This window comes from Pagrus major, chromosome 9 (genome assembly GCF_040436345.1).
Source record: "Pagrus major chromosome 9, Pma_NU_1.0".
Lineage (NCBI taxonomy): Eukaryota > Metazoa > Chordata > Actinopteri > Spariformes > Sparidae > Pagrus > Pagrus major.
The window spans coordinates 13,160,482-13,183,323 of record NC_133223.1 but is presented as its reverse complement, the minus strand read 5'-3'; the positions used below and the strand labels follow the sequence as shown (position 1 = coordinate 13,183,323).

Sequence of the window (22,842 nt, the reverse complement as noted above, 5' to 3'; positions counted from 1 at the left end):
CTAAATCTGACTATTTTGGAGCAAAATAATAAAAATTAAAAAATAAATCAAAATAAATTAAAAATAAAATGCACATAGTTATTCATGATATATTTTGTTTTCTGTTTCATCTGTTTTTGTAATCACTTTTTGATTTAACTTATTAAATAATGGATTCATATTTTATCTTTTTACGGCCATTAAAAACAAACAATAAATGACTTTTTGATTTAGTCTAGTAATTCATATATTAATAGAGTAACTGTAAACCAATATATTAATGACTTTTTTTTTTTAAATTAATCAGTGAAACGCTTAATCACTATTTCTGTGACTTTCTGGGACCAGATCCAAGATAAGTACTACTAGAAAATATGATTAAACAGTTAAATTCACACACATTTTTCTCAAATATCAGGACATTTAGAGAGGTCGACGGGGGATATTTCGGAACGAACCTGGCAACCTCCGACCAGGGCAGTGGGAGGTGAGGTAACGCGGCGCGGAGGAGGAGGACGGAGCTCACTGACTGCTCGATGTCAACTCCACTTGACGTGACTGAAACTTAAACAACGCGTCGTTTTAGAGGTTTTCTGCCGTCAGCCGATAAAAATGGGGCACGGTCACAAAGTGTCCTGCGCACTTTGTCACTGGGACAAGGAGACGAAAACAACAGGACCGTTATCGACTAAAGATCAGGTCACAGCTCACCAGAACTGTTTGGTAAATATTTGCATTGGTTGTTTTTTTCTCCTTCATCTCTCCTTCATCTCTAACCACTAGCTTGCGAGCTAAAGTTAGTGACGCTAGCTTAAATGTTGGCGCCTGACTTTTGAAGAGAGCCCTCCCCGGGCTGAGGAGGAGGTGTACTCCCTGAGGAAACATGGAGGCGACAGAAACTCTTATAGAAACCTAACTGTGGTCAAGATGCAAAGCGAGGAGCTCCCCCACACTCACAGCCTCGATAAAGGAGCTGGTAATGGCGGTGAAGGGCACAGTTTTGTTGTTGAGCTGTGGTGGAGTGTAACAACTGCTCAGTACATAACTCGAGTACAGTGTTTAGGTACTTGAACGTTGCATGAGTGTTTCAATGTTGAGCTACATTTTAAATGTGAAACTGTATTTTTGTTTTATCCACTGCCTTTATTTGACAGCTGAAGTTACTAATTCACTGACTTTGCATGACCAGATCATAAAATCTAATTATGTTTAGCTATAGAATAAACTACCCAACAGTAAGCAGTCATTTACTAAGCAATACTAGTAAAGTAATGTGATGTATAGGCTGATCAGCTAACACTGACATATGCCATTCAGCTGCAAAGTAAGTACTTTAAATACTTTGAAAACATTGGTTATTACAGAGTGGTGAGCAAGATATGTTCTCAGCAGGACATTTTAAAGTTAAAAAATAAACTTGTTAGTGCTTTGTGGTAGACAAACTATTATGTAGGCCAGAGCTGAGAACATTAAGCTGTAACTAGATGAGATTTTCTGTTCCAATCACCGCCTTAGGAAATATCACTGTATTACGGTTTGACATACTTATTAGTATTATCAATAACAAATGTCCTTAAAGGACTGACAAACAGAAGGGTTTTTTATTGAACAAACCAGGGCAGAACGATATAGTAAAACAAACATCATATTGCAATTGTTTTTGACAGATATTGTGATTTGATTTACAGTCAGTGGAAAGGATCATTTTTGCAACACAATTTTCCTTCTCACTGAAAAAACTATTGAAATCACAATAATGTGACATCTGTTGGAGTCTACCAAACAAACAAAATGTTTTCTCACATCTGGAGATGAAGATTTTGTCGGCTTGGAAATCTCTGTAACACGCGTTACGTGTCATGTGTCATGTATCATGTATGGATGTTCAACAAGGCCTTTATTTACAGCTGATGTTTAATCCTGCTTTGAATGAAGGTATTATCATTTCACTCATGTCGTCCCTGTTTTACAGTTGTATTCCTCTGGGCTATTTTGCCGGGACTCCCCAGAGTACGACGATCTGTTTGGTTTCTCTGTGGACGATGTGTTGGATGAGGTGAAACGAGGAAGCAAACTGGTAAAGACTCTTCATGACATTTTCAGTTATCAATAAACCCAATCCATTAATTGTGTGCTGGAAGCGATTGTAGTTGCGTTACTCTATTTGTTTGCATTAGATATGTAGCCGGTGCAAGAAAAAGGGAGCCACTGCTGGGTGTGAAGTCAAACGCTGCAAAAAGTCCTACCACTACCCATGTGCTGTTCATGAAGGAGCTGAGATCGTTGATGATTCAGAAAAGGGATGTTTTGGGTCAGTCTGACATAACTGTCAAAATAACCTTATACTCTACTGCGGTCCTTTTTGTGTCAGAAGAAACATCCATGTTTAATCGCAGTTGAGGATGAATTCAGTGGAAGAATTTTACTTATTTTGGTTTGATTGTAAATTTGTCTTTGTGTGTTTTCATCAGGCTGTACTGCTTTAAACACTCTCAACAGCGCCGAGGTAAGTGGGGATCGCAGAATTTTCACCCTTCTCCCTGTAAACACTTTTTACAGTGAATGACATATTATGTGTTGAATTGCTCTTTTTCATCTCCAGAGAAGAACAGCGCTGTTAATGGATACGCTTCTTCCTTCACAAAGCCCGGAACCTCCAAAAATCCCAGTGAAGCCGGACCGTCTAAGGTTTGTCTGATAAAACTACATAGACGCAGGATCAGTCATTTATTGATTATTATTTTCTCAGGATTTAACAATACAGAATGTTTTAATGTCTGTATTTATTTGTGGAAGTAAACAGTAATTTTATTTTCCTGTTGCCCAAATGTTTGAATTTGAAATAACATGGTGTAGTTTTGTGTGGCCCCAAACCGTTCAGCAAGTAATGATATCTGTGTTTTATTTTCACGAGGTGTATTGTCTTACCTGTGAGAAGACCGAGGGGAACATCAGCTTGGATAGTTTGTCTAATAGCATTGTTATGTAAGTATGTTCACACTTTGCAAACATCTCCGTTCGTAAGTCTATAACTAAATAATTATTCAGTAAATGTTTATAATCTGCTCTTCAGTATTTGATCACAACCACGCATGTGTGTATTTTTAGATTGTATTGTGACAAACATGCTCCTAAATCACAGAAGAGGAACACCAACGGTAAGTCCTGCTCAGAGTGCATGTGTCTCATATTATGTGTTGACTTAAAGTTGTTGTTCTTCTAATAACAGATTAATCTCTTTGTTCTTAACAGTTGATTCGACAGCAGCCGGGCCGTCTGCGTGCAGCAGTGACTCCAACTCGTCCAGCAGCATGAAGCGCTCACATTCCACGGTAGTCATTTTCATTGACGCTTTTTAATGCTGCTTATTTGTTGTCATTAATTCAGTGATTTTAATCATTCTGATTTCCTTTTGAAACAGAGACAGTTGAGTTTTGGCGACAAGTAAGTGTGTGATTATTTCAAGTGATGGACAGTGTGCAGAATTCTTTGTTTTCTTTGCAAAGCACCTTTATATCTTCACTGTTTTCAGTAGTGTACAATTTAAATAACAGCAATATATAACAATAAATTAGCAAGACATTTATTTTCTTTACAATTACAACCTTGGTTCTGCTTCATGTAGCCCCATTACTTCATGTTTTTCATAAACTCTATATGAAGTGTGACACTTATTATAATGCCTAATGTCTCTCCTGTGACACAGACAGGAAGAGCCCTCATCTAAACGCAAACCTGAAAGCTGGAGCAGGATATTAACCGATGACTCTTCAGATCCAGGTTAACCCACTTACAATACATGAGAGAATGTAACCTCTGTGGGGTTAGCACTCTTGTATGAAGCACGTAGCAAACAGATTTATTTAATATTCCCCTCCAACTGCAGATGAACCTGATACAGACATGGCAATATATGCCCCTTTAGAGTCTGACATAGACGGAAGTGTAATCTCTGGTCCAGATTCCCAAGTAAGTTTAATCTTTGATTATACCACAGTAACATTATCATTAGAGGCTGAAGATGTTCAATAATCTGATCTTCATTTTTCTTCTTTTTCATTTGTTTTATTCTCCCCTCTTCTCCGCTGTGCTTCAGTTGACCAGGTGAGATCACTCCTCTTTTAACAAAAACACTGGCATATTCTTCAGCAAAATAATAAATAGTTCTGCAATAAATATTTATCATACTGAAAAATGTTCAGGTTTTGTTGAAGCTACTACGTTGTGTGTCCTGACTCATTTCTGTGGTATGTTTTGTATTTTTTGGTGTTGCATTATTTTTAAAGATGACACTACCTTTTAGTTTAAAGTACTACTGTACATATTAGAAGGAACGACAATATCAGAAACACCTCACTAGTGAAGAAACAAGTAGCTGATTTATTAATAAGCCAACTGTCAAAGCATTAATTGGAAAGAATTTAATCAAGAAATCCTACATGTTAAATTAATATACAATCCAGTACAACACCACAACAAACTACAGGCTCAATCAGAGTTGAACTGTCATCAACCATTATATATTGAATGTTAGTTTTTTATTTAAGGTATCTTGCACGGATGCAAAGTTCTCTCTTTTGTCTGTTTACTAAAAATAACAGAAAGGTATATTTTTTTGATGATGTTCTTCATTCACAGAAACGACATTCAGTGTCCCACTGAGTCCACCTCAGGTAGGTGTCACAACAGATTCACAATATATAGAGAATGTAGCTGAGGCATAACATCCATATACAAATGGTTTACAATCTCTCGCTGTCTTCTATAGGAAATCAAGTTGCGGATGAGAGCAAAGATGGAAATAAAGATGACGATGAAACAGTGAGTTGTTGCATATTGCGTCATTTTTGTCAAACATGTGTCTTACCTAAAGATTTATGATTATCCTTAACAGCTATAACATCACATCTTTACTTTATACTCTATGAAGCATTTCATCTAATTTCTCATTTGCTCTTTCTCTCTTACAATCACAAATTTAACTCCAAATCTATATTCTTTCTACACATGATTCATATATGGTATATCTTCACTAGAAGAACAGTATTTACTCATTTTACATGAAATGTGTCTGCTTCCTCTCAGGATATTGAATCTGAGAGTCTGCTGCCTCCTGTGAAGAGAAGTGTGGACTCTCAGCCACCTTTGATGACAAGTGCTGCGCTGACAACTGAGACTGAATCAAGTGAACAATCACAACATACTGTAATTTTGCTTGAGGCGATGGAGGTGGTGAAGATAGATGGTGAAGGTAAATTTGACTCTTAATGTGACAGAACAGTTTGTTTCACGTGCAGTCAGATGATGAGAAGATGGACTTTATTTATGTCAGGAAATGTGAAACGTAAATGCAAATGTATAAATATAACCATGATCAAGACTTGAGATACTACGTCTTGATTGTGATTATACAGCACATGTAAAAGCTTAAATACATCTGTGGCTTCTTTAAGGTACATGCTAAGTTCAGTAGACATCTCTGCACCACGATAATAATTCTGTTGATACTTTTGAATATTTAAACTAAAATTCATAAATATTGCACCTTTTTGCTCCAGATCATTGTGCTTCATGACACACCAGCTTGAAACAGGCTACTGAGGGCATCTAACATAGATCTTAAATGGCTGACACAGAACACTAGTATAGAATGACTCTTAATCACCACCATCAGTACAACCCTATCATAGCCAGTAAAATCACACGCATAGGCCATTTGATGAGCTCTTGCTCACCTGTAGGATGTTGAATTGGTTCCAGATAGATGTGCATGTTGGTGTTAACATTTCTCTGTCAGATTACTAAAAACATTTACACCAAAAGTCAAATTTCACTCTGAGCTGAGAAAATGCAGCTGTTAACCAGGATAAAGCTCCACTTTAAGCTACACAAAAATCCATCTGGATGGGATTTAAATTACAGGAGGACCAGCTGGTTTGCCATAAATGGGACAGCTGAAATTATTACTGGGGTGGGGGTGGAAAACTACCCATATACTGTATGTGCTGCAGACAGGATTTAAATCACTGACCATTGCAGGTAATGTTCAAATCACAACACATACATAGTAGTGATGTGAGCTGCTACAGATCACAATACAAAGTGAATTTTCATGGCTGAATGAGAGAACCAATGTCGGGCTGCAACAATGAATCAATTAGTTGTCAACTATTAAATTAATTACCAACTATTTTGATAATGGATTAATTGGAGTATTTTTTTAAGGGGGGAAGGTAAAATTTCTCTGATTCCAGCCTTTAAAAATTGAATATTTCCTGGTTTCTTTTCTCCTCTAAGACAGTAAACTGAATGTCTTTAGGTTGTGGACAAAGCAAGATGTTCGAGGACGTCATCCAGTCGACATTTTTCACAAGTTTCTGACATTTTATAACTCAAACAGCTGATCATTTAATCGGGAAAATAATCAGCAGATTAATCGACAATCAAAATAATCTTTTGTGGCCCTAGACCAATGGGCTGGCCTCTGAAATAAAAACACATGGGGAAACACTATACGGTGCCTAGCTCAGGGAGTTTCTGTTGTCACATAGAGGTTGCGGTACGTTTGCAAATTACTCAAAAATCAATCTGTGTCACTGACACCTTGAAATGTTACATAAGCTGTGCTAACACATGGAGCTGTCTCTTTTCTCAGTGTCCCGTCCTGAGCAGAGTCCTGTCCACAGTCCTGATCAACAGACTGCTGGACCCTCTGTCCCACAGCAAAGCTCTGCCAGGCCCCCTCCCTCTCCTAATCACTCCAAACCCTGCAGTGTTACCAGACGGGCCATTTCCCCAGCGCCACCTGAAACCGTCTCCCCCCCCGCAGTGCTCCCCTCTGACCCAAAGCCCAGCATCGACTCCACCAGCTTCTGGAAAAGCTGCAACGCGGCAAGATGCACACAGGCCATCTTCACTGATTTCATTAATGAGATGATCAATATCTCCAGCAGAATTCAGTCGGACCAGGCCAGCCAGGAGGGTGAGGGAGGAGACGGTATACTCACAAGTTACTATAAAAGCATCTCTGTGTCAACACGGGAATATAAAGCTCTTACTCCTCCTTCCACAGATTATGATCTTGCACTAAGAGTGATGGAGGCTTCTGGGAAACTGGCGGAGCTTGTGACCAAGCAGCAGAAAGGTGAAGTAAACTATCAACAGTGGCAACGTTTGTTATTCCCTCATTTACACACTGTGACAAGAGAAACTGTTAAAATTACCACAGCAGTGCCATGTTAACATATATGCTAATTATAGAATTCAGATGAGGTTGACAACGTAGTTTTGACTGATGAAAGTTGAGCTAGTCTAACAGCCTCAGAAGTTGAGTCTTCTGAGTCTGAGGTGTCCAAAACCGTTCTCTGCAGAGATTTTACCTTTGAATTTCCATCACACTGTGACCTTTCATGAAACGTGAAACTTTACATTTGCTTCACAGTTGGCAGACTTTTCAATTTGCATCATTAGTGTTAACCATAGGGTGCATCAAATATGGACGGAGCTTTTCAGGTTGAAAAGTGGGAATACGTGTAAGGGCCTCAAACCAGCATTCTTTCTAATGGCCAGCAGGGGTCAGCTCCACTGGTTGCAAAAATGAGTCCATTAGTATGTAGACTTGTGAGAAAATGATCCGACTTCCCACTTAATTTATAACCTCAGTTAACAATTTTCCTAATGAGTTTATGGTCTCAATCGCTAGTTTCAAGTCTTCTTAAAGCAGCTCTTAAAGCTAATTTGGTAAATTATGGTCCCATTTAGAGTGAAAAAGACAAGAAACCAATGGATGAGGTCATGATGGGTTTACACTTAATGGTAACTGATGGAGACAAAGTTGTTGGCTAATTTTCATTTGAATGAGGAGTGACTGGTTATATGCACATTGCATAGGTGCAAGGCTATCAGGAAAACGTGAAAAGAAGGCATTGCATTTCCATTTTTAAAACAATAAAGTACCTAAACGACAACGTTTTGTTTTCACAGAGTTACAAAGGAAACAGACGGAGCTGCGGAAGGCAGCAGCAGCTATGAAGGAGGTCGTCTCAGCACTGAGGAGATAAGTCCATCAGCAGCAAACAACATGGACATCAGTGTGTACAGTTTACTGTCTCTTCTTTTTTGTTAGTTACTCAGTGTCTTTTTTAATATTTCATACAAACAGTCTATGTATATATTTTTTTAATGATTATGCCTTAATATTTAAGACAGTGAATAGGGCTGGATGTGGAAATACAAAACCGCATTTCATATATATATTTGTCAGTGATCATTCTCAAGCCACTGGTCTCAGATTTCCTTATGTTATCACGATGTGTTGTTAATAGTACAGTTTCATTTAGATTAGAAGTCGCACAGAAATGTGTCATATTACAAAAAACATTCAACAAAAAAAACTGTATTACAAATGTTCCATATCCAACCGTACCTCATTAACCAAGTCTGCTGAATTGTTAAGATGTGAAGATGTGGTATTTTTACTAATATTTTTGTACTGAAGTTTGTTCCTTGTAATTTTGTTGAGCTGAGATATTGTGTGCCATTCGCACTTTCTTTAGGTACTGAAAATCCAAAATCCACCCAACAAAAGGAAGAGGCAAAACGTTTTGTGAATATGTTTAAAATGTTTTCATATATTTCTGTGTAGCTATTTGTGATTGTCTGAGTTGGGATTTCAGGGTCAAAACGGCCCATTTCCATTTTGGAAAGAGTAGGGAGAAAATATGAAGAATTATATTATAAAGGAACAGCTTTATTGTGACAATAATAGAGTTTGTCTTTATACCAAACCAAGTACTTTTTTTTTTTTTTTTACCTCTGTTGGTTAATATTTATGTGCAGTTCTTCCTCAGCCTTATGTCACTTGTATTGTTGTCAGTTAGTGGCCTATCTGGTCTGATGCAGCAGTATTTTGACTTGATCATATTTACAGTAAACTTGTTAAATCAAGACTTAATTTGAGTAAGACTAAAATAATGCAGCAGTTTACAGTTCAGTATTTGTTTCTGTATCCTGATGGTACAGAGGAGTCCAGAAGAGTCCGTTATTGCTCAAAGAAGAGTTCATGTTTAGTCTTCTTGTTCAGGAAAACATTGTTCATAACTGGTTCAGTTAAAAATTATAAACGTTCATATGAAGCTGCAATTTGTTGTTTATTCGTTGTTATTCTTGAGCCGTGTTTTGCTTAGTTTGTCACACTTTTCATAAGATAATAATGCATAATAATTGCATAATGCATGAGACACACTCCAGGACATTAATGTTGGAATAATCAGAACAATCTGTTGGTCTGATGCCAGAAAGAAACCAAACCATAGTCAAAGTAAACCCTATTGAAAAAATGTTTTTGTTGCTTACACTTGAAACAAACTATGTGATCTTCTTTGCAAGAACATTTTACAAAAAAATTGTGTTTTACATGATGAAAAAACAAACACTTTTTGGTGGTGGATTTGCTGCATATTGTCTGCATATAGATGGTTTGCATCTTGTGGTTTATGATGATTCATAGATGCACAATAGAGAGATGAGCTTATTGTGTTAGTTGCAATATGTTCGAAAACTCAGAAATACTTGACAGAAAACAGTCTTTTTATTAATTTGCTTGCAAAGGTCACAAAATTTACTGGCACATGATAATCAACCAATTAGACATAATTATTGATTTTAAAGTATAAAGGTACTGCATAGGAATTAGCACACATGTTCTTAAAAATACAGCAGTAGTGCAGATATCACTTAACTTTAAAAATGTTAATACTGTAAAATATTGTTTTCAACATGCTACAGTAGATATGTCATGTGGATGAAAAGGTGTTCAGGCCCTTACGAGTTACATGCCTCACTGTAAACCCATTTTTTAATGGCCTCATACATGTTTCAGCTGGCAACCAGGCACTTTTAACTGCCTCTTAACACCAACTGAAGTGTTTTGTGTGATAAAAATAACACTAAAGAAGCTTTATGATGTTGTGGAGTTAAAGCTTCATTATATAATACTTTCCAACCAATAGAATCCACAAACGTAGCTCATAGATGATCATTTTCACATCCGTCACAGTTTAAGACTGAATCTGAGGAGTATGGAGTATGACCTCAACAGACTTAATAATGGCTTTAATCTAATCTTGATATGTCATTGTCTTGTCTTAAAAGTACTTGTATGTGTCAGGATATAACAAGTGCAAACAGCCTCATACCTCAACCAGAAAACCATGATTCCAGATGGCACATCCAAACTGATCTTCTAGTGAAGAGGAACAAAATCATATTCAAAATGTTTCAATACAAGTGCAAATAATAAAGAAGTAACTTGGTCAATTAAACAGAATAATAGAAAAAGTAAAGTGATAGCAGGCGACTGGCAAGAATCTTTCAAGTTAGCAGAATGAACAACTCTCAATGCATTTCAGACCCTGTTTTACACAACATGTGTGAATGAACAGGAAGTCAGGCGCTGTGGCAAACAGCTACTGTTACTGGACTGTGAAGTGGCACTCCCTCCTGTCAGACTTAGCCTTGTACTTTGGGTATGGACAGCTCACGCTACGAACGCATTGGTTCTAATCTGTAAAGAGATGACCTAACAGGTATGACAGTCATGGTGATGATCTGAAGATTTCCTGTGTGTAACCACCTGTCAGAGACGGTATGTGGAGGTGACCGAGAGTGATGAAGTCCTTTAAGAAGTCACTCCCGGAGCTGCCACAGCAATCTCTGCATCTGTGTCTGTATTCATCAGGGGTCGAGGTCAGTTTTTGAAGGCACCATAGCGGCTGGCTCGACATATGAAATCTTTGAGCATGTTGCCGTCGATCTGCCAGAAAGCGGCGGTCTGGGTCACCTCAGTCAGGTGATTAACACAGAACTTAAAGCAGAACTCTTCCAGGTCCTGAATGACAAAGGAAAGAGCACAAATTGGTTCATGCTGCTTCATTTTGGACAGGTGATCTTCAAGAATTTAATGAGATAATTGGAATAACTCTTGGGGACATATTTTTGTGACACAAGCCATTCTGACCCTGAGATTTGCTTTGCCCCCTCTGTGCAGTATTTTTGGTGCTAAACACACAGTGTAGGTGGAAGGAGATGCGCTGAAGAGTGGAAAGTTATTTTATATTAGAGCAGCCCGCTGAGCAGAAACATGTCCAAAAGCCATCAATTCAACGTCTTTTGACCTCAACCTCAGTAGACTGCTGGTGAGCTCTTTATCAGCTCTAGTGAATACTATGTTTTGGTCATCCAAACTTCATCAGGCAGGCTAATGTTCCAAGGTGGATGACCAAAACATGGTATTTCACAAAAAACTTTCATCCCGGCTCTTTTCAACTTTGTGAAAATGTTGAATTGATGTCTTTTGGATGTATTTGCTCAGTGGGATAGTTGTTGTTCAACTTTGTTCTGAGAATAGAGGTCTCAGAACCATGTTTATTTCTGACCCAACATCAATCTGCTGCCAATCAGATCAATTTCTCAACAACAGCAAACAAAGTCTGAAAGTAAATGTGTAACAATGACACAGTAATGCTTAAAACATGAATTCAAATTTTGATTTAACACTCCATAGCGAGTACATGTGTTTAAAAAATAGCTTTTCGTGCAATGATCTACAAGCAAATATAAGTGATTTGCTCAGTATCTGTTGTCCACAGCTGCTTTACACTGTGTGAAAAGATTCTCCCTCACTTCATTAAATCCCCGCAGCCATCTGAAGACAGCCGGACAGAGATGTTATTAAATGCGCAGCCTCCAATTTGAAAAGTGCAACAACAGTGGACGCAGTGCCATAACCCACCGCTTCCACTGTGTTTACCTTCATTACAAACAGTACAGATGACACCGAGCTGCTAAGAAATTAAATCCACAGACCTGTACACACATCAGACAGGCCCCTTATAACTTGATATTCTGCCTGTTTGGGGGAGACATACAAGCACCTGACTGATTTTTAAAGACATTTCCTTTAATGAAGATGCATCACATCGACAGATGAGAAGTCTTACTCTGTCAAGAAATATGTTTCTACACCTCCAACTGATCCCTCCTTATTGAAATAGAAACAGATGATAATTTGTTACGCTGATGGTGAAGACTGACCTCTGCGTCATAGCGCACAGCCGCAGACAGCAGAGAGAAGGCATTTTCAACTGTAATCCCCCTCTTTATAATGTGCTGACACAGACGCTTGAGGCGGTTCTCACAGTACGACGTGGCCAGGTCCAGCAGCCCTGACAGAGCACAGACAGTAACCCTGTGAGTATCAACAATTATCACATAGTCTAAATATTAATGAAGATCAGGCTGTGACGTGTGTGTGGTCCTGACCTATAGCATCCTCAGGAGGCAGCTCCACATTGTCTGTGTACAGGAACTCTAGGAAGGAGCGGTACACTGGGTAGGAGAACTGGTCTATCTCGATCACCTCCTTCATGTCCTCGTTCCAGTGGGACTGGAACATGGATCTGAAGTGTTCGCACCTGCACAAGAGATTGTTTCAGCATAGAAACAGAAGTATTTTTTAATTATTTACATCATGACTTCAAACCGACAGCTGTCAGATGAAATCCCTGACCTGATTTTGAGAACTGCTTTGTGGACGTAGATATATTTGCTGTCGACGCAGAACTTGAGGTCAGCTGTCTCTGGGTTGTCAAACTCTTTCTTCAGAGACTGAGCCACGGTCAAGAAGTCATCGTGCTCTTGAGAGAGAAAACACATCCACGCACACACCCACACACATCATGCTCTGGCATTAGGAAGATATAATTACTTTTTATTTTTGCAACTGAAACAGGAAGGAGGATGACATTTCTCTTCTGTCTTTTTGATGAGGCTTTATTGTTCCTAATAATTTCCTCGTCAGTCTCTTGGAAAGACCTGTGTAATTGGCACTAATTAAAGGTCTAATTAAGACTGTGTTTGACTGGTAAACTGCAATTTAATGATTCCAATTAAATGCTTCAATTGGATTCAAAAGGAATTATTTAATAATACAGTTGCCAGTAACATTTTCCATGGAAGACATTTTGACACAAATCTCAGGTGCAAAGAAAAAAGTTATAATGGCTGGATTCCATTTAGGTGCTTCAGTTTCAGGGTCCTGGTGTTGTGCATGCAGATTCAGGGTCACACTGTCATGACTTAAGACACATGAACCGACGAGAGCCATCATTATTGTTAAAAGAAAGACCTGCTCTTTTCCACAAAATGTCTGCTGTGAGAAAGACCTGTGCATTCGTAATAAAGAAATATTAAAATGGGTTTAAATTGAGTTATTTATAAGGAAATTCCCCTGGAGAGGAAAGACATTTATTTAAAAAAAAACAGCCTCAGAACTTCAGCATTAATGTCCCAATAATTAGTACCCACTACCAAAAAATACATAGTTCTTTCCAGGAAACCTTTTAGGAACACATAAAGAAATTACAAGAAACTCTTATTAGCAAATAATGGACCAATAAAGAAGTACAGGTCCATTATTTGCCAATAAATTATTTGTTGTTTGATAGGGATTCAGGGCAAAGTAGAGGAACCAGCAGACAGTGAGGCAAGATTAAATCGAACAGGCAAACGTCTACAGCCAAGCTGATGTTTTCTATGTTTGATAGTAAACCTTAATAAACCTTACATTTTTAGAGTGACTTCAAACCTCTGTAGAGGCAAGAAGTTTTCAAATGACTTCTATTTAATTTAATTATTATAAATATTTTAATTTACAGTATGAAAACTATGCTGCAGAGACATGTTAACATAGGTTATCCATAACATAGATTTAATTAGCATTTACTTAATTGATTTAAATATATTTTCAAATGCTTTATGTTATCTCTTTTGTTACTGTGAAAAATTTTGCAGCCCTGTTTTTTTTGGGTGTGGTATACTTTAAGTTTTACTTACTTAGTTAGCCAGCTTCATTTTTTTTATATGTGGGCAATATCACAACTAGCAATGCAGTTCTCTTTCATTCCTTACAGCTGCAATAAACTAAGTGGAAATGTCTCCTAATGCTCCACGCAAGCCAAGCTCTCATACAACCTGCGGGTATGACTACATGATATTAAAATCAGTGTAAAGTCAACTCAGTATTATCTTCTTACCCATGGAAAGAAGTCTCCACATCACTGAGGGGGTGGCGAAGCATGCAAAGACATCGTCGGTGCAGGTAAAGTGTGTGAGGTGAGGCAGTACTATCGACTGGCCCCTGCACTGGCCCCACATGTACACCTGACCACTCTGGGTCTTAGCAGCTGATGTGTGTGTGGAGTGACAGGCGGCGATTTCAACAATCCTGTCAAAGAAGCCAAAGGAGAGAATTAAGATGCGTAGAAGACCGTGAGAAGAAGGTTTATTATATCTGTGGGGATGGTGGTGTCGCTCACCTCTCTTTCTCAGTCATGATCTGAACTGGGCTCAGTTGGTTGCTCTTGTTGCCGGTGCCCAGTTGTCCATATGTGTTGGCACCCCAAGCATAAAGCAAGCCCTCATCTGTTAGTGCCAGGGAGTGGGCATAGCCTGACACAATCTGAAGAGGAGAAAAAAACCTTTGATGTAAGAACCACAAATTTAAGAACTGTTCCCATACATAGCATGCAAACGATAAAACGTTGTACAAAAAAATGCACTTTCTCAAATGTGAAGACTCTATTTCATATTGTAAACTGAAAACCTTCTGCATTTTTGATTCTTAGTTAGACAAGAAAAGGCATCACTTTCAGCTCTAGTTACTTTTAAATATTAGTCTATTACTAATACTATTGAAAAGGTAAAATCTGAAAATCTGTTTTCACCCCAGTCTTGACAAAGAATGGAACGAGCAAAAGGTGGGTTTACATTGCACCAATACAGTAAACTTTACTCAGTTTGCAATGTAAACATACAAAGTGAACCTAAACCAGGCTGTTTCTCATAAAAGATTTCCGTCTATGCCATTTTATCAAACAAAATCTGTTATAGAGAAGCCTTTACTATTTGAAACTACATAGTCAGGGTCTTAAAGATAAGACAAGACAATCACAGAAACACATATACAGGCTTCAGTGTATATAATAATAAGATAATAACACCATCATTTAACACTTATAATGTTTTCCCCAAGATTTACCTCCCCTAATAGACTCCTGTTGTCTTGTTTTTGCTTATTTTTGGTACAAAAACATTTGTATACTTGTAGAATGGATTTGGAGAGAATATTTACACACTTATCAATCAATTTCAAATCCCAGAAAAAAAATTGTTTACGAGAAATTCTAAGAATCATTTCAACAATTTAACTGTAACTTCACCGTTTTTTTCTTCATGGCAGACTCACTAATGTGCAAGATTTTTAATTAAGATGAAAGTGCTGCATGTACTAGCTGCTTAAAAATGTGTACATGAACTTTTAAGTTCTTTCAAGTAAAGGTTTTTGTGTGCGTGTATAATCTCCCACCTGCTGCACACATAAACCCTGCAGAGCTGCGAGGCGACAGGGAGTGAGCTGGTTCCCATTATTTCCAAGTCCGAGTTGTCCGTTCCCATTGTAGCCCCAACCGTACACCTACAGAGACATGAGGAGCACATGAGCGCTGTTGGGGCTGGAAACGGATAACGAGTTGTTTATAGCTTCACTATAAATTAAACAGTCACCTCTCCGTTGTCCACTACTGCCAGAGACGAGGTCTGACCACAGGTGATACTGACAGCCACTTTGTTCTGCAGGCAGCTGGACACTCTGCGGGGTGTGGGCTGGTTCGCTGTGGAGCCTGAACCCACCTGACCACAGTTGTTATAGCCCCACGCATACACCTGGCAGACAGGAAGTTAAAGGAGAGAAATGAGACAAAACTTTCAAATGTATCATGGAATGTCATTGTCATTTTCCCTCAAAGTCCATAAAGATATTTTTTTTTTACAGATTTGGACCAAGAGGACTGAGCAGATTAAACCTCAGACTTTAGCTAACTGGCTAACTTGATAGAATGACTGAGTGAGAAAAAAATGTGATCAGCATTATGCCAGCTCACTCTCCATTCACTTTCTTTTTCATTTCCTTTTTACTTTGATTTATCTAAGGTGAAAGCTTCCAATGTTTAATTAAAAAAAAAGAAATAAGACCAATGTTACCAAAGAAAACCTCTAGAAGAGCCAGATGTATGTACATAGTATCAATATGAGTGCAAATGGATTGGACTCATATTGATACTATGTACAGTGATATATGTGAAATGAACTCTTGTCCCCCTCAAAATTTATATGTTAAAGCTGCTGTAAGCGTTGTCGTCATTTGAGCTAACTTCCTGTCTGTTTTGCAGTAAGCAATCCCCTCCCTCCTCTCTATGTCCCAACATGAACATGCAGCAGTAATCACCAGACACAGCAGCAAACAGGAGGATCATGAACACACAGAGAGCTCACGAGCAGACAGGACCGCCTCTTTATGGAGTTCTCTGATTGGATAAAGTGGACAGGGATACCAGAAAGTTTCCCTTCTTACTACATGAGCAGGGGGAGAAGAGACATGGGTTACTGACCAAACACTCTCAATCTGTGATTACTGTTGGAATATAGAGCTATTTATTTGAATAAAAATATATCACTTACAGCAGCTTTAAGAAAAAAAAAAACATTCAATAGGTGGAGAGAGCGAGCTCTTTGAAAGCAGGGCTTTCTATAATGACTCCATCTATTTCTTGGCCAGCACCAGTTGCGAAGCAACCAGCAGAGACTCCAAGAATTCACAGGTCCGGGCCAAGAAACAGTCCGGTTAGCTAAGTTAGCTTGCACCTTGAAGCTTTGCTGTTCACTGTACAGACATGAAAGTGGTACAAATCTCCCAGCAAGACAGCTGAGTAAATATGTTTCCCAGAATTTCAAACTATTACTTTCACACATCTCAACTAAACCACATAAGAGCCTCTTTTTGTGAATTTTAAGCAGTGAAAACAGAAATGTTGCCGTGTCTGTCAGCCAGCAGGAAACACAGCGTGAAGCCGACTACGTTTGAAGTAGTTTGATGCATGATAGTTTCCTTAAGGCTAAGCTTAGTTTTCAGAGTTTTCAGCTCAGGGTGATCAACTACTGCTGTGAATAAAGTTGTGACATATTTTATGGATATTTCCTATTATATTTGCATAAAACAAGTGATTTTGATACATTTTAAGGGGATTTTTCCTTGTGAAAATAGCATCAGAGATGAGTTCTCCTGATATTTTTAGGAACTTTTAATACAATGCTCTGTCTGCATTATGTATTCCTTTCATTTTTAACAACCCTACATACTTAATATGTATTTCTTTTTGACAAATTCAGTGTTTCTCCTCCCTGATAATTGGCCATTGTTCTATTAGCTCTTTGGTTGTTTTAACTGAATATTTTTCTAATAAAGGACGAGGCGGTTTAGCAGGGCATGAAGGCTGTGAATACAGTCTGTGTTCAGGTCTCCACTGTGTACTTATCCTGTGATTTTCTTCAGTGTTTATATCTTATTTCTGGATGGTAGCTTAAATTGATAAGAATGTAAGATAGGTACAAATAAGCATTTTGCTTCTGCCTGGGCCTGTTCAGTCACTACTTAATACACAGACTGTTGACTTTGTTTATAATGTCTATACTATACTATTATTATGTGTGTTGACTGAATAAAAATACTACTACTATTAAATAATTTCATTTACTTTTCTTCACAGAAATGAAAGAAATTCTGACATATAAGTCTACTGTATGTTTGTTAAAAAGTTATCTTTCACCCCTTAAAATCAGGAAGGCCTCGCAACCCCACTGTGAAGCTTTGATGACTCCCTAATGAGGGTGCTGGGAACCAGTGTATACAGGTTTCCATCCTGCTGCATGTATAATTTTACTGCATACTAAACATTCCTTTCCGCAGACACTCACTTCTCCTGAGTCAGTAAGAGCCATTGAGTGGTGAGAGCCACAGGCCACCTCTGTGACCTTCTTATTGAGCAGGTTGGCAGACACGAGCACTGGAGCTACTCCTTGGTTGGTTGTCCCGTTTCCCAGTTGGCTGTAACCATTATGGCCCCAGGCGAACAGTTCTCCATCTGAAGGACAAAACGATTAGTCATTCTGCAGCACTTTTCGATCCAAATGTGAAGAAGAAGAGCACTAAATGTTTTGTGCAGCTACCCTCTGTGGCCAGCAGGATGTGGGGTCCACTGCCGTAGCTCAGGCTGACCACCTTCCTCCCACTCAATAAGTCCACCTTCTTGGGCACGATGGAGCTCTGGCTGTCCCCTGTGCCCAGGCAGTTACTGCAGTTCAGCCCAAACACATACACCTGAGTGTGGATAGAGGAGGGACAAACAGGAGAGCATGTACTGTGGAACAGTAATAAGCAGGGCTAAGCAGAGACAGCCCCTGTTGGCCGAGTAGGTAACAGGTCACATTCCAGACACACAGACATCATCTGGCGGCGCTGATAAGAGCTGCAGGTGGAGGTCTGGTGCCACCAACCTTCACTCCTTCACTGATACAGAGAGGTGACAAGCAAGGACAGGAGCACTGGCCTACAGTTTAGTTTCCTATTTACTTAATCATTAGTTATTAAAGAACCATACCAAAGGTTTTGTATGTTTCATGCCACTAACTGCATATTGCACACACAGAGATGTTGATCATGACCATCATTCAAGGACAGCTTGACATTTAAGATTAAACATAGCTGCCAAACTGCAACCTTTAGTAGCAACAAACTCCTGAATTCACAATATGCTTTTCAAAATGTGCACGCTTACTGTAATGCTTTTTTTGTAGCCAAATCTCAAATCTATATTGTTGAAGCTGCATTACTTGATTTTTTTTTTTACAGTTGGGGGCAACAGAACAAACTGTAAATTGGAATATTTTTGTCTTAAAAAGTTGCTGTGGCAAAGAGCAAGATATAAATTAAGCATTTATGATTTGTGGAATCATGTCTTTGGCTACTTGGTAAATGTATGTCAAATACACAGAGATATCCACTGCCATACCACCAGACTACAGAGGAGCTTTCTTTTTAAAAAATTTAAACAGTTGCCTGTTACAGCAAGAAACAAGGTTGGTGAAGCAGTGAGAGTGAGGCAAAGTTGCAGGTATAAAACTAAAACAATTAGTTAATAGATGCTAAACCCCTCCTGGGAGCCTTACATCACCTACAATGTTCAGCAGTGTCTTCCTTTTCATGACTAACTCCACCATCAAGTTTTCCCTCGGACCTCTTACCTCATCATCATTGGTGATGTAGATGGCTTCATTAGCAGACATTCCGAACACGCATGCTTTCCGTATCGTGGAGAGCTCCTGAGGCCCCATCAGGCTGAAAAGGGGCCATTTGGTTACATCCACCATGATGCGCTCGCTGCGAGTCTGTGGCGAGGGCAGTGGGATGGAGGGATGAACCTCAGTTCAAAGGCATGGCAGGGGACAGGGAGAGGGCGTGGGTGGGTAAAGATACCAGTGTTGTAGTCACTGATGTGAGTGGGTTTTGAAAATATAGTCACAGTCAATGAGCATCAAAGACATTCATCAACCGACATAACAAAGCATTTAAACACACTAATCTGATTTGGGAGCTTATTATTTACATAGTGACACAAGTTTTAACCTTTGGAAAAGGAATTTTACAGCAAAGAATAAAATTGTTTTGCAAAATTGCACCTTATCTCAGAGAGGAGATAAGAGACCAGTTAGGTCATGTGGCGTAACGTTAGCGCAAAAACAGATCAGCGATGGTAAATATAAAAGGTCCTTACAGTAAGATTTTTGTCTTGTGTGTGTCAAAATCCTGAGAGTGATGTAATTTTCCCTCTCAGTTTTATAATCAGCAAGACATGCTGCGGATAAACATTCCTTAATTAAATGCTCTATAAATACGTAGATCCCTGATCATTATTTTTCATAATCTGACCATGGCAGGCAGAGGACAGCTCCACCCATTTTACACATTAATGTGTGTTAAAGGTCTTGGGTTAGTATATTTAGTGGTTAGTTAACCTCTGTGAAAAAGTAGTATTAAGCCTTTTGTGGCTCACAAGGAAGCTGCATGTAATCCAACACATGCCTCCAGTGATGTCACTCAGTGACTTAGTTGCACTGTGGGTAATGTAGGCTCCAGGTATTGAAAAACAGTCCACACTGTTGGACTCATTATGGACTGTTGACAAATAATCAAAATAGATACAGCAGAACCAGAGATGACACCTTCAAAACATGGTGTCAACATTACCCACAATGCAACTAAGCCACTCAGTGACATCACTGGAGGCAGTTTATCAGATTACATGCAGCTTCCTCTGTAGCCACAAAAGGCTTTCTTCTACTTTTTTCACAATGCAGTAGTACTCCCCAAGATCTGTACGGGAAGTACTACTGCATTGTGAGATCTGTAAACACACTTTATAACACACTGTATAAAACTAGTGGAGTTACCCTTTAAGTTTCAGATTTGGCCCTCTAAGGGGAAAAGTTTGTGCACAGATTCTCCAGAGGTTTTCTAGTCACAAGCTCTGTGTCGATCATCCAGCTCTGAAAACATTTAAGCAGACAGTTGTGTCTGTTGACATTACAGTAGCTTCACTGTCAGGTATAAACACATAAGCATCTGCTTTAGGGTAGATTTTCTCCTTTCTGTTACAACCATAGACATGCTGTTTCTGTCTCTCTCAGTCTGTTATTGGTGAAAACAGCTTTTGAACCCTGAAGACTTAAGAATTTCTGAGGCAACAGTCTTTACGGGTGTTGAAAATCCAGGTCACAGAGGTTTTATGTGTTGCAACAACATCGCTAAACCAAGTCAGCAACCTCCACCTGTGTACCGTTACATTAAACGCTCAGCAAACATGCACCACTGCACTGTTAAATGACAAGTTAGTGAGCTAGCGAGCAGGCTAATGTTGTCTATTGTTACAAACGCATTATTCAGCAAACTGTCCAGCTGACACAACACAGGAAAGTGAACGGAGTTGGTGCTAGACGGATCCGTTTGGACGGTCCTTCTCATCTAAGCTAACTTGTTTTTCAACTGGTTACCGCGGAATAAAACAGCTTTGAGACAACTTTTAAAACTACAGAAGAATAATATGAACATTCCCGTTACACTTACCTGTATAATGGGTCAGTTTGCAGTGTCGTGAGCGGTTCTGGCTGACAGTTTCACCTGCCACACAGGTCGGTGGAAGGAGGTCTGTCGATATTTATTTTCACTTTCTGCCGAAGCTGCTGCCGCTCACTGCTGCTGTGACGGTTATTTCCGGAAGTAAGGAGAAAATAATGTCACGTGACTACAAGACCAAACTAATCGAATGCGGACGGAGTTGAGCCCAGAGAGATTACCGAGCCAATCAGTTCATGAAGCAGTCGAAGGACGAGTTTATCGATGTTGCACATTGAGGTCATTTTAGTACGGAGCCCCTAAAATGTCATCGTATATGTATCTTCTGTTCTTCCTTTATGATCTTCGTACAAGATAACTTTTGCACACACGATAACAAAATATAACTTTAATACTTAAAGGGGATATTTTTCTATTTCGTGGCCAAAAGTTATATTTTTGTTACCAAGTTATTTAATACGGAAGCCCTAAAGGGCCATGCATTCGTACATTTTATTTCCTCCGTTTTCCCGTGATAATGAGTTAATTTCATTTGTTTTCTTGAGATCTCAAGTTATTATCTCGAAATAACAACTGCCGTTTTCCCGAGATAACGGGATAATTTTCTCGAGATCTCGAGATAACATAACTTTGTTTTCCCGCCTGATGTCGTCATTAACTACATAGCTGACCAGCTACGAGGTCCTGGGCATCTCCATAATCTCAGGCCTATCATATCGCAGTCATTATCTCGAGATCTCAAATTAATTATATCGTTATCTCGGGAAAACAAAGTTTCGTTATCTCGAGATGTCGAGAAAATTATCCCGTTATCTCGGGAAAACGGCAGTTGTTATTTCGAGATAATAACTCGAGATCTCGAGAAAACAAATGAAATTAACTTGTTATCACGGGATAACTGAGGAAATAAAATGTATGAATGCATGGCCCTTTAGGGCTTCCGTAATTTAAGTTACATTGAATGTAATTCTTATCGTAATACTTTATTTTAGAATTAAATATTAATTTTGAACACTATAAAACTATATTTTATTTTAAAAGTACACTTTTCCAGTTGAACACTGAGAATTTACAGCCAAGCATCTTTGTTCAAGGTCCACCACAAGTTTTTCTTGAACTGATGGAGTATGCTCAGTCGTCAGTGAGATTATGTTTGCTGGCTCTGGAGGAGCCTGAGAGAAATACTGTCATCAGGTATTTCTATTTAAATCCCCCTTCAAATAAAAATGTGTTTTACTTATTGTTTCTTCACTTCACTATGAAGACTAACGTGTAGAGTTTAATACAAGAAGACTGTTTCCACATTCACGCGATGGGGGAAAGTTTCTCTGTGAAGTGCAAGCAGGATTTTGTGTCTTTTTGGTGTTGAACCATAATACCATAAAACATCATTGTTTTTTTTGATAAACAGTATGGGGACAGTAAGCTACAAAGAAACATGTCGACATGTAATCTGACAAAAAGACAAGCTCACCTCAGCTCAGGCACTTGATTCAGTCATACTTTGCAAATGAAAAACACATGACTAACATGAATTTATCTTCAGAATCAGATGTTTATTAAGAAGATTAGATAAATGAGTGTTTTTGGGCGTCCATGGGACATGTCAGAACAAGTCCAATCCATGGAGGCCCTGCCATGGACTGAATTGGCTTTGACCCACTGAGGCATGCTCACATGACCCCTGGGAGTGTCCTGTAGTGTACCAAGCAAAAAAAGCATGTCGATAAAAAAGTTGGTTGTTAACCTACTCTCTGATGTGTGTTCTTTCATTTTCTGCA

General features: G+C 38.8%; 2 protein-coding genes across 2 annotated transcripts; one reads left to right on the top strand and one right to left on the bottom strand.

The window, feature by feature from the left end:
- The first annotated feature begins 499 nt into the window (after positions 1 to 499).
- On the top strand, positions 500 to 9,120 carry phf11 (PHD finger protein 11). The gene is made up of 17 exons (XM_073473122.1): positions 500 to 702; positions 1,952 to 2,056; positions 2,157 to 2,290; positions 2,451 to 2,485; positions 2,582 to 2,667; positions 2,894 to 2,964; positions 3,088 to 3,137; positions 3,232 to 3,311; positions 3,401 to 3,423; positions 3,686 to 3,759; positions 3,866 to 3,952; positions 4,527 to 4,652; positions 4,748 to 4,800; positions 5,065 to 5,230; positions 6,635 to 6,961; positions 7,052 to 7,123; positions 7,963 to 9,120. The coding sequence occupies exons 1-17, from the start codon at positions 592 to 594 to the stop codon at positions 8,037 to 8,039; spliced, it is 1,677 nt and encodes a 558-aa protein (XP_073329223.1). The 5' UTR covers positions 500 to 591; the 3' UTR covers positions 8,040 to 9,120.
- A 426-nt stretch (positions 9,121 to 9,546) lies between these two features.
- On the bottom strand, positions 9,547 to 21,207 carry LOC141001921 (RCC1 and BTB domain-containing protein 1-like). Its single transcript, XM_073473085.1, has 12 exons — positions 21,053 to 21,207; positions 19,174 to 19,419; positions 18,100 to 18,250; positions 17,848 to 18,014; positions 15,601 to 15,759; positions 15,404 to 15,511; positions 14,355 to 14,497; positions 14,073 to 14,263; positions 12,548 to 12,674; positions 12,301 to 12,452; positions 12,073 to 12,203; positions 9,547 to 10,867 (listed from the first exon to the last, which is right to left on the bottom strand). Exons 2-12 carry the CDS (start codon positions 19,297 to 19,299, stop codon positions 10,727 to 10,729), a joined length of 1,596 nt encoding a protein of 531 aa, XP_073329186.1. The 5' UTR covers positions 19,300 to 19,419; positions 21,053 to 21,207; the 3' UTR covers positions 9,547 to 10,726.
- Between the last annotated feature and the right edge of the window lie 1,635 nt (positions 21,208 to 22,842).

Coding starts and splice junctions, on each gene's coding strand:
- phf11 (XM_073473122.1), top strand. CDS start 592: ATGGGGCACGGTCACAAAGTGTCCTGCGCACTTTGTCACTGGGACAAG. Junction 3,760..3,865: donor CGATGACTCTTCAGATCCAG/GTTAACCCACTT, acceptor CTCCAACTGCAG/ATGAACCTGATACAGACATG. Junction 3,953..4,526: donor TGGTCCAGATTCCCAAGTAA/GTTTAATCTTTG, acceptor TTTTTATTTAAG/GTATCTTGCACGGATGCAAA.
- LOC141001921 (XM_073473085.1), bottom strand. CDS start 19,299: ATGGTGGATGTAACCAAATGGCCCCTTTTCAGCCTGATGGGGCCTCAG. Junction 18,015..18,099: donor CATCCTGCTGGCCACAGAGG/GTAGCTGCACAA, acceptor TTTGTCCTTCAG/ATGGAGAACTGTTCGCCTGG. Junction 15,512..15,600: donor CAGTAGTGGACAACGGAGAG/GTGACTGTTTAA, acceptor ATGTCTCTGTAG/GTGTACGGTTGGGGCTACAA.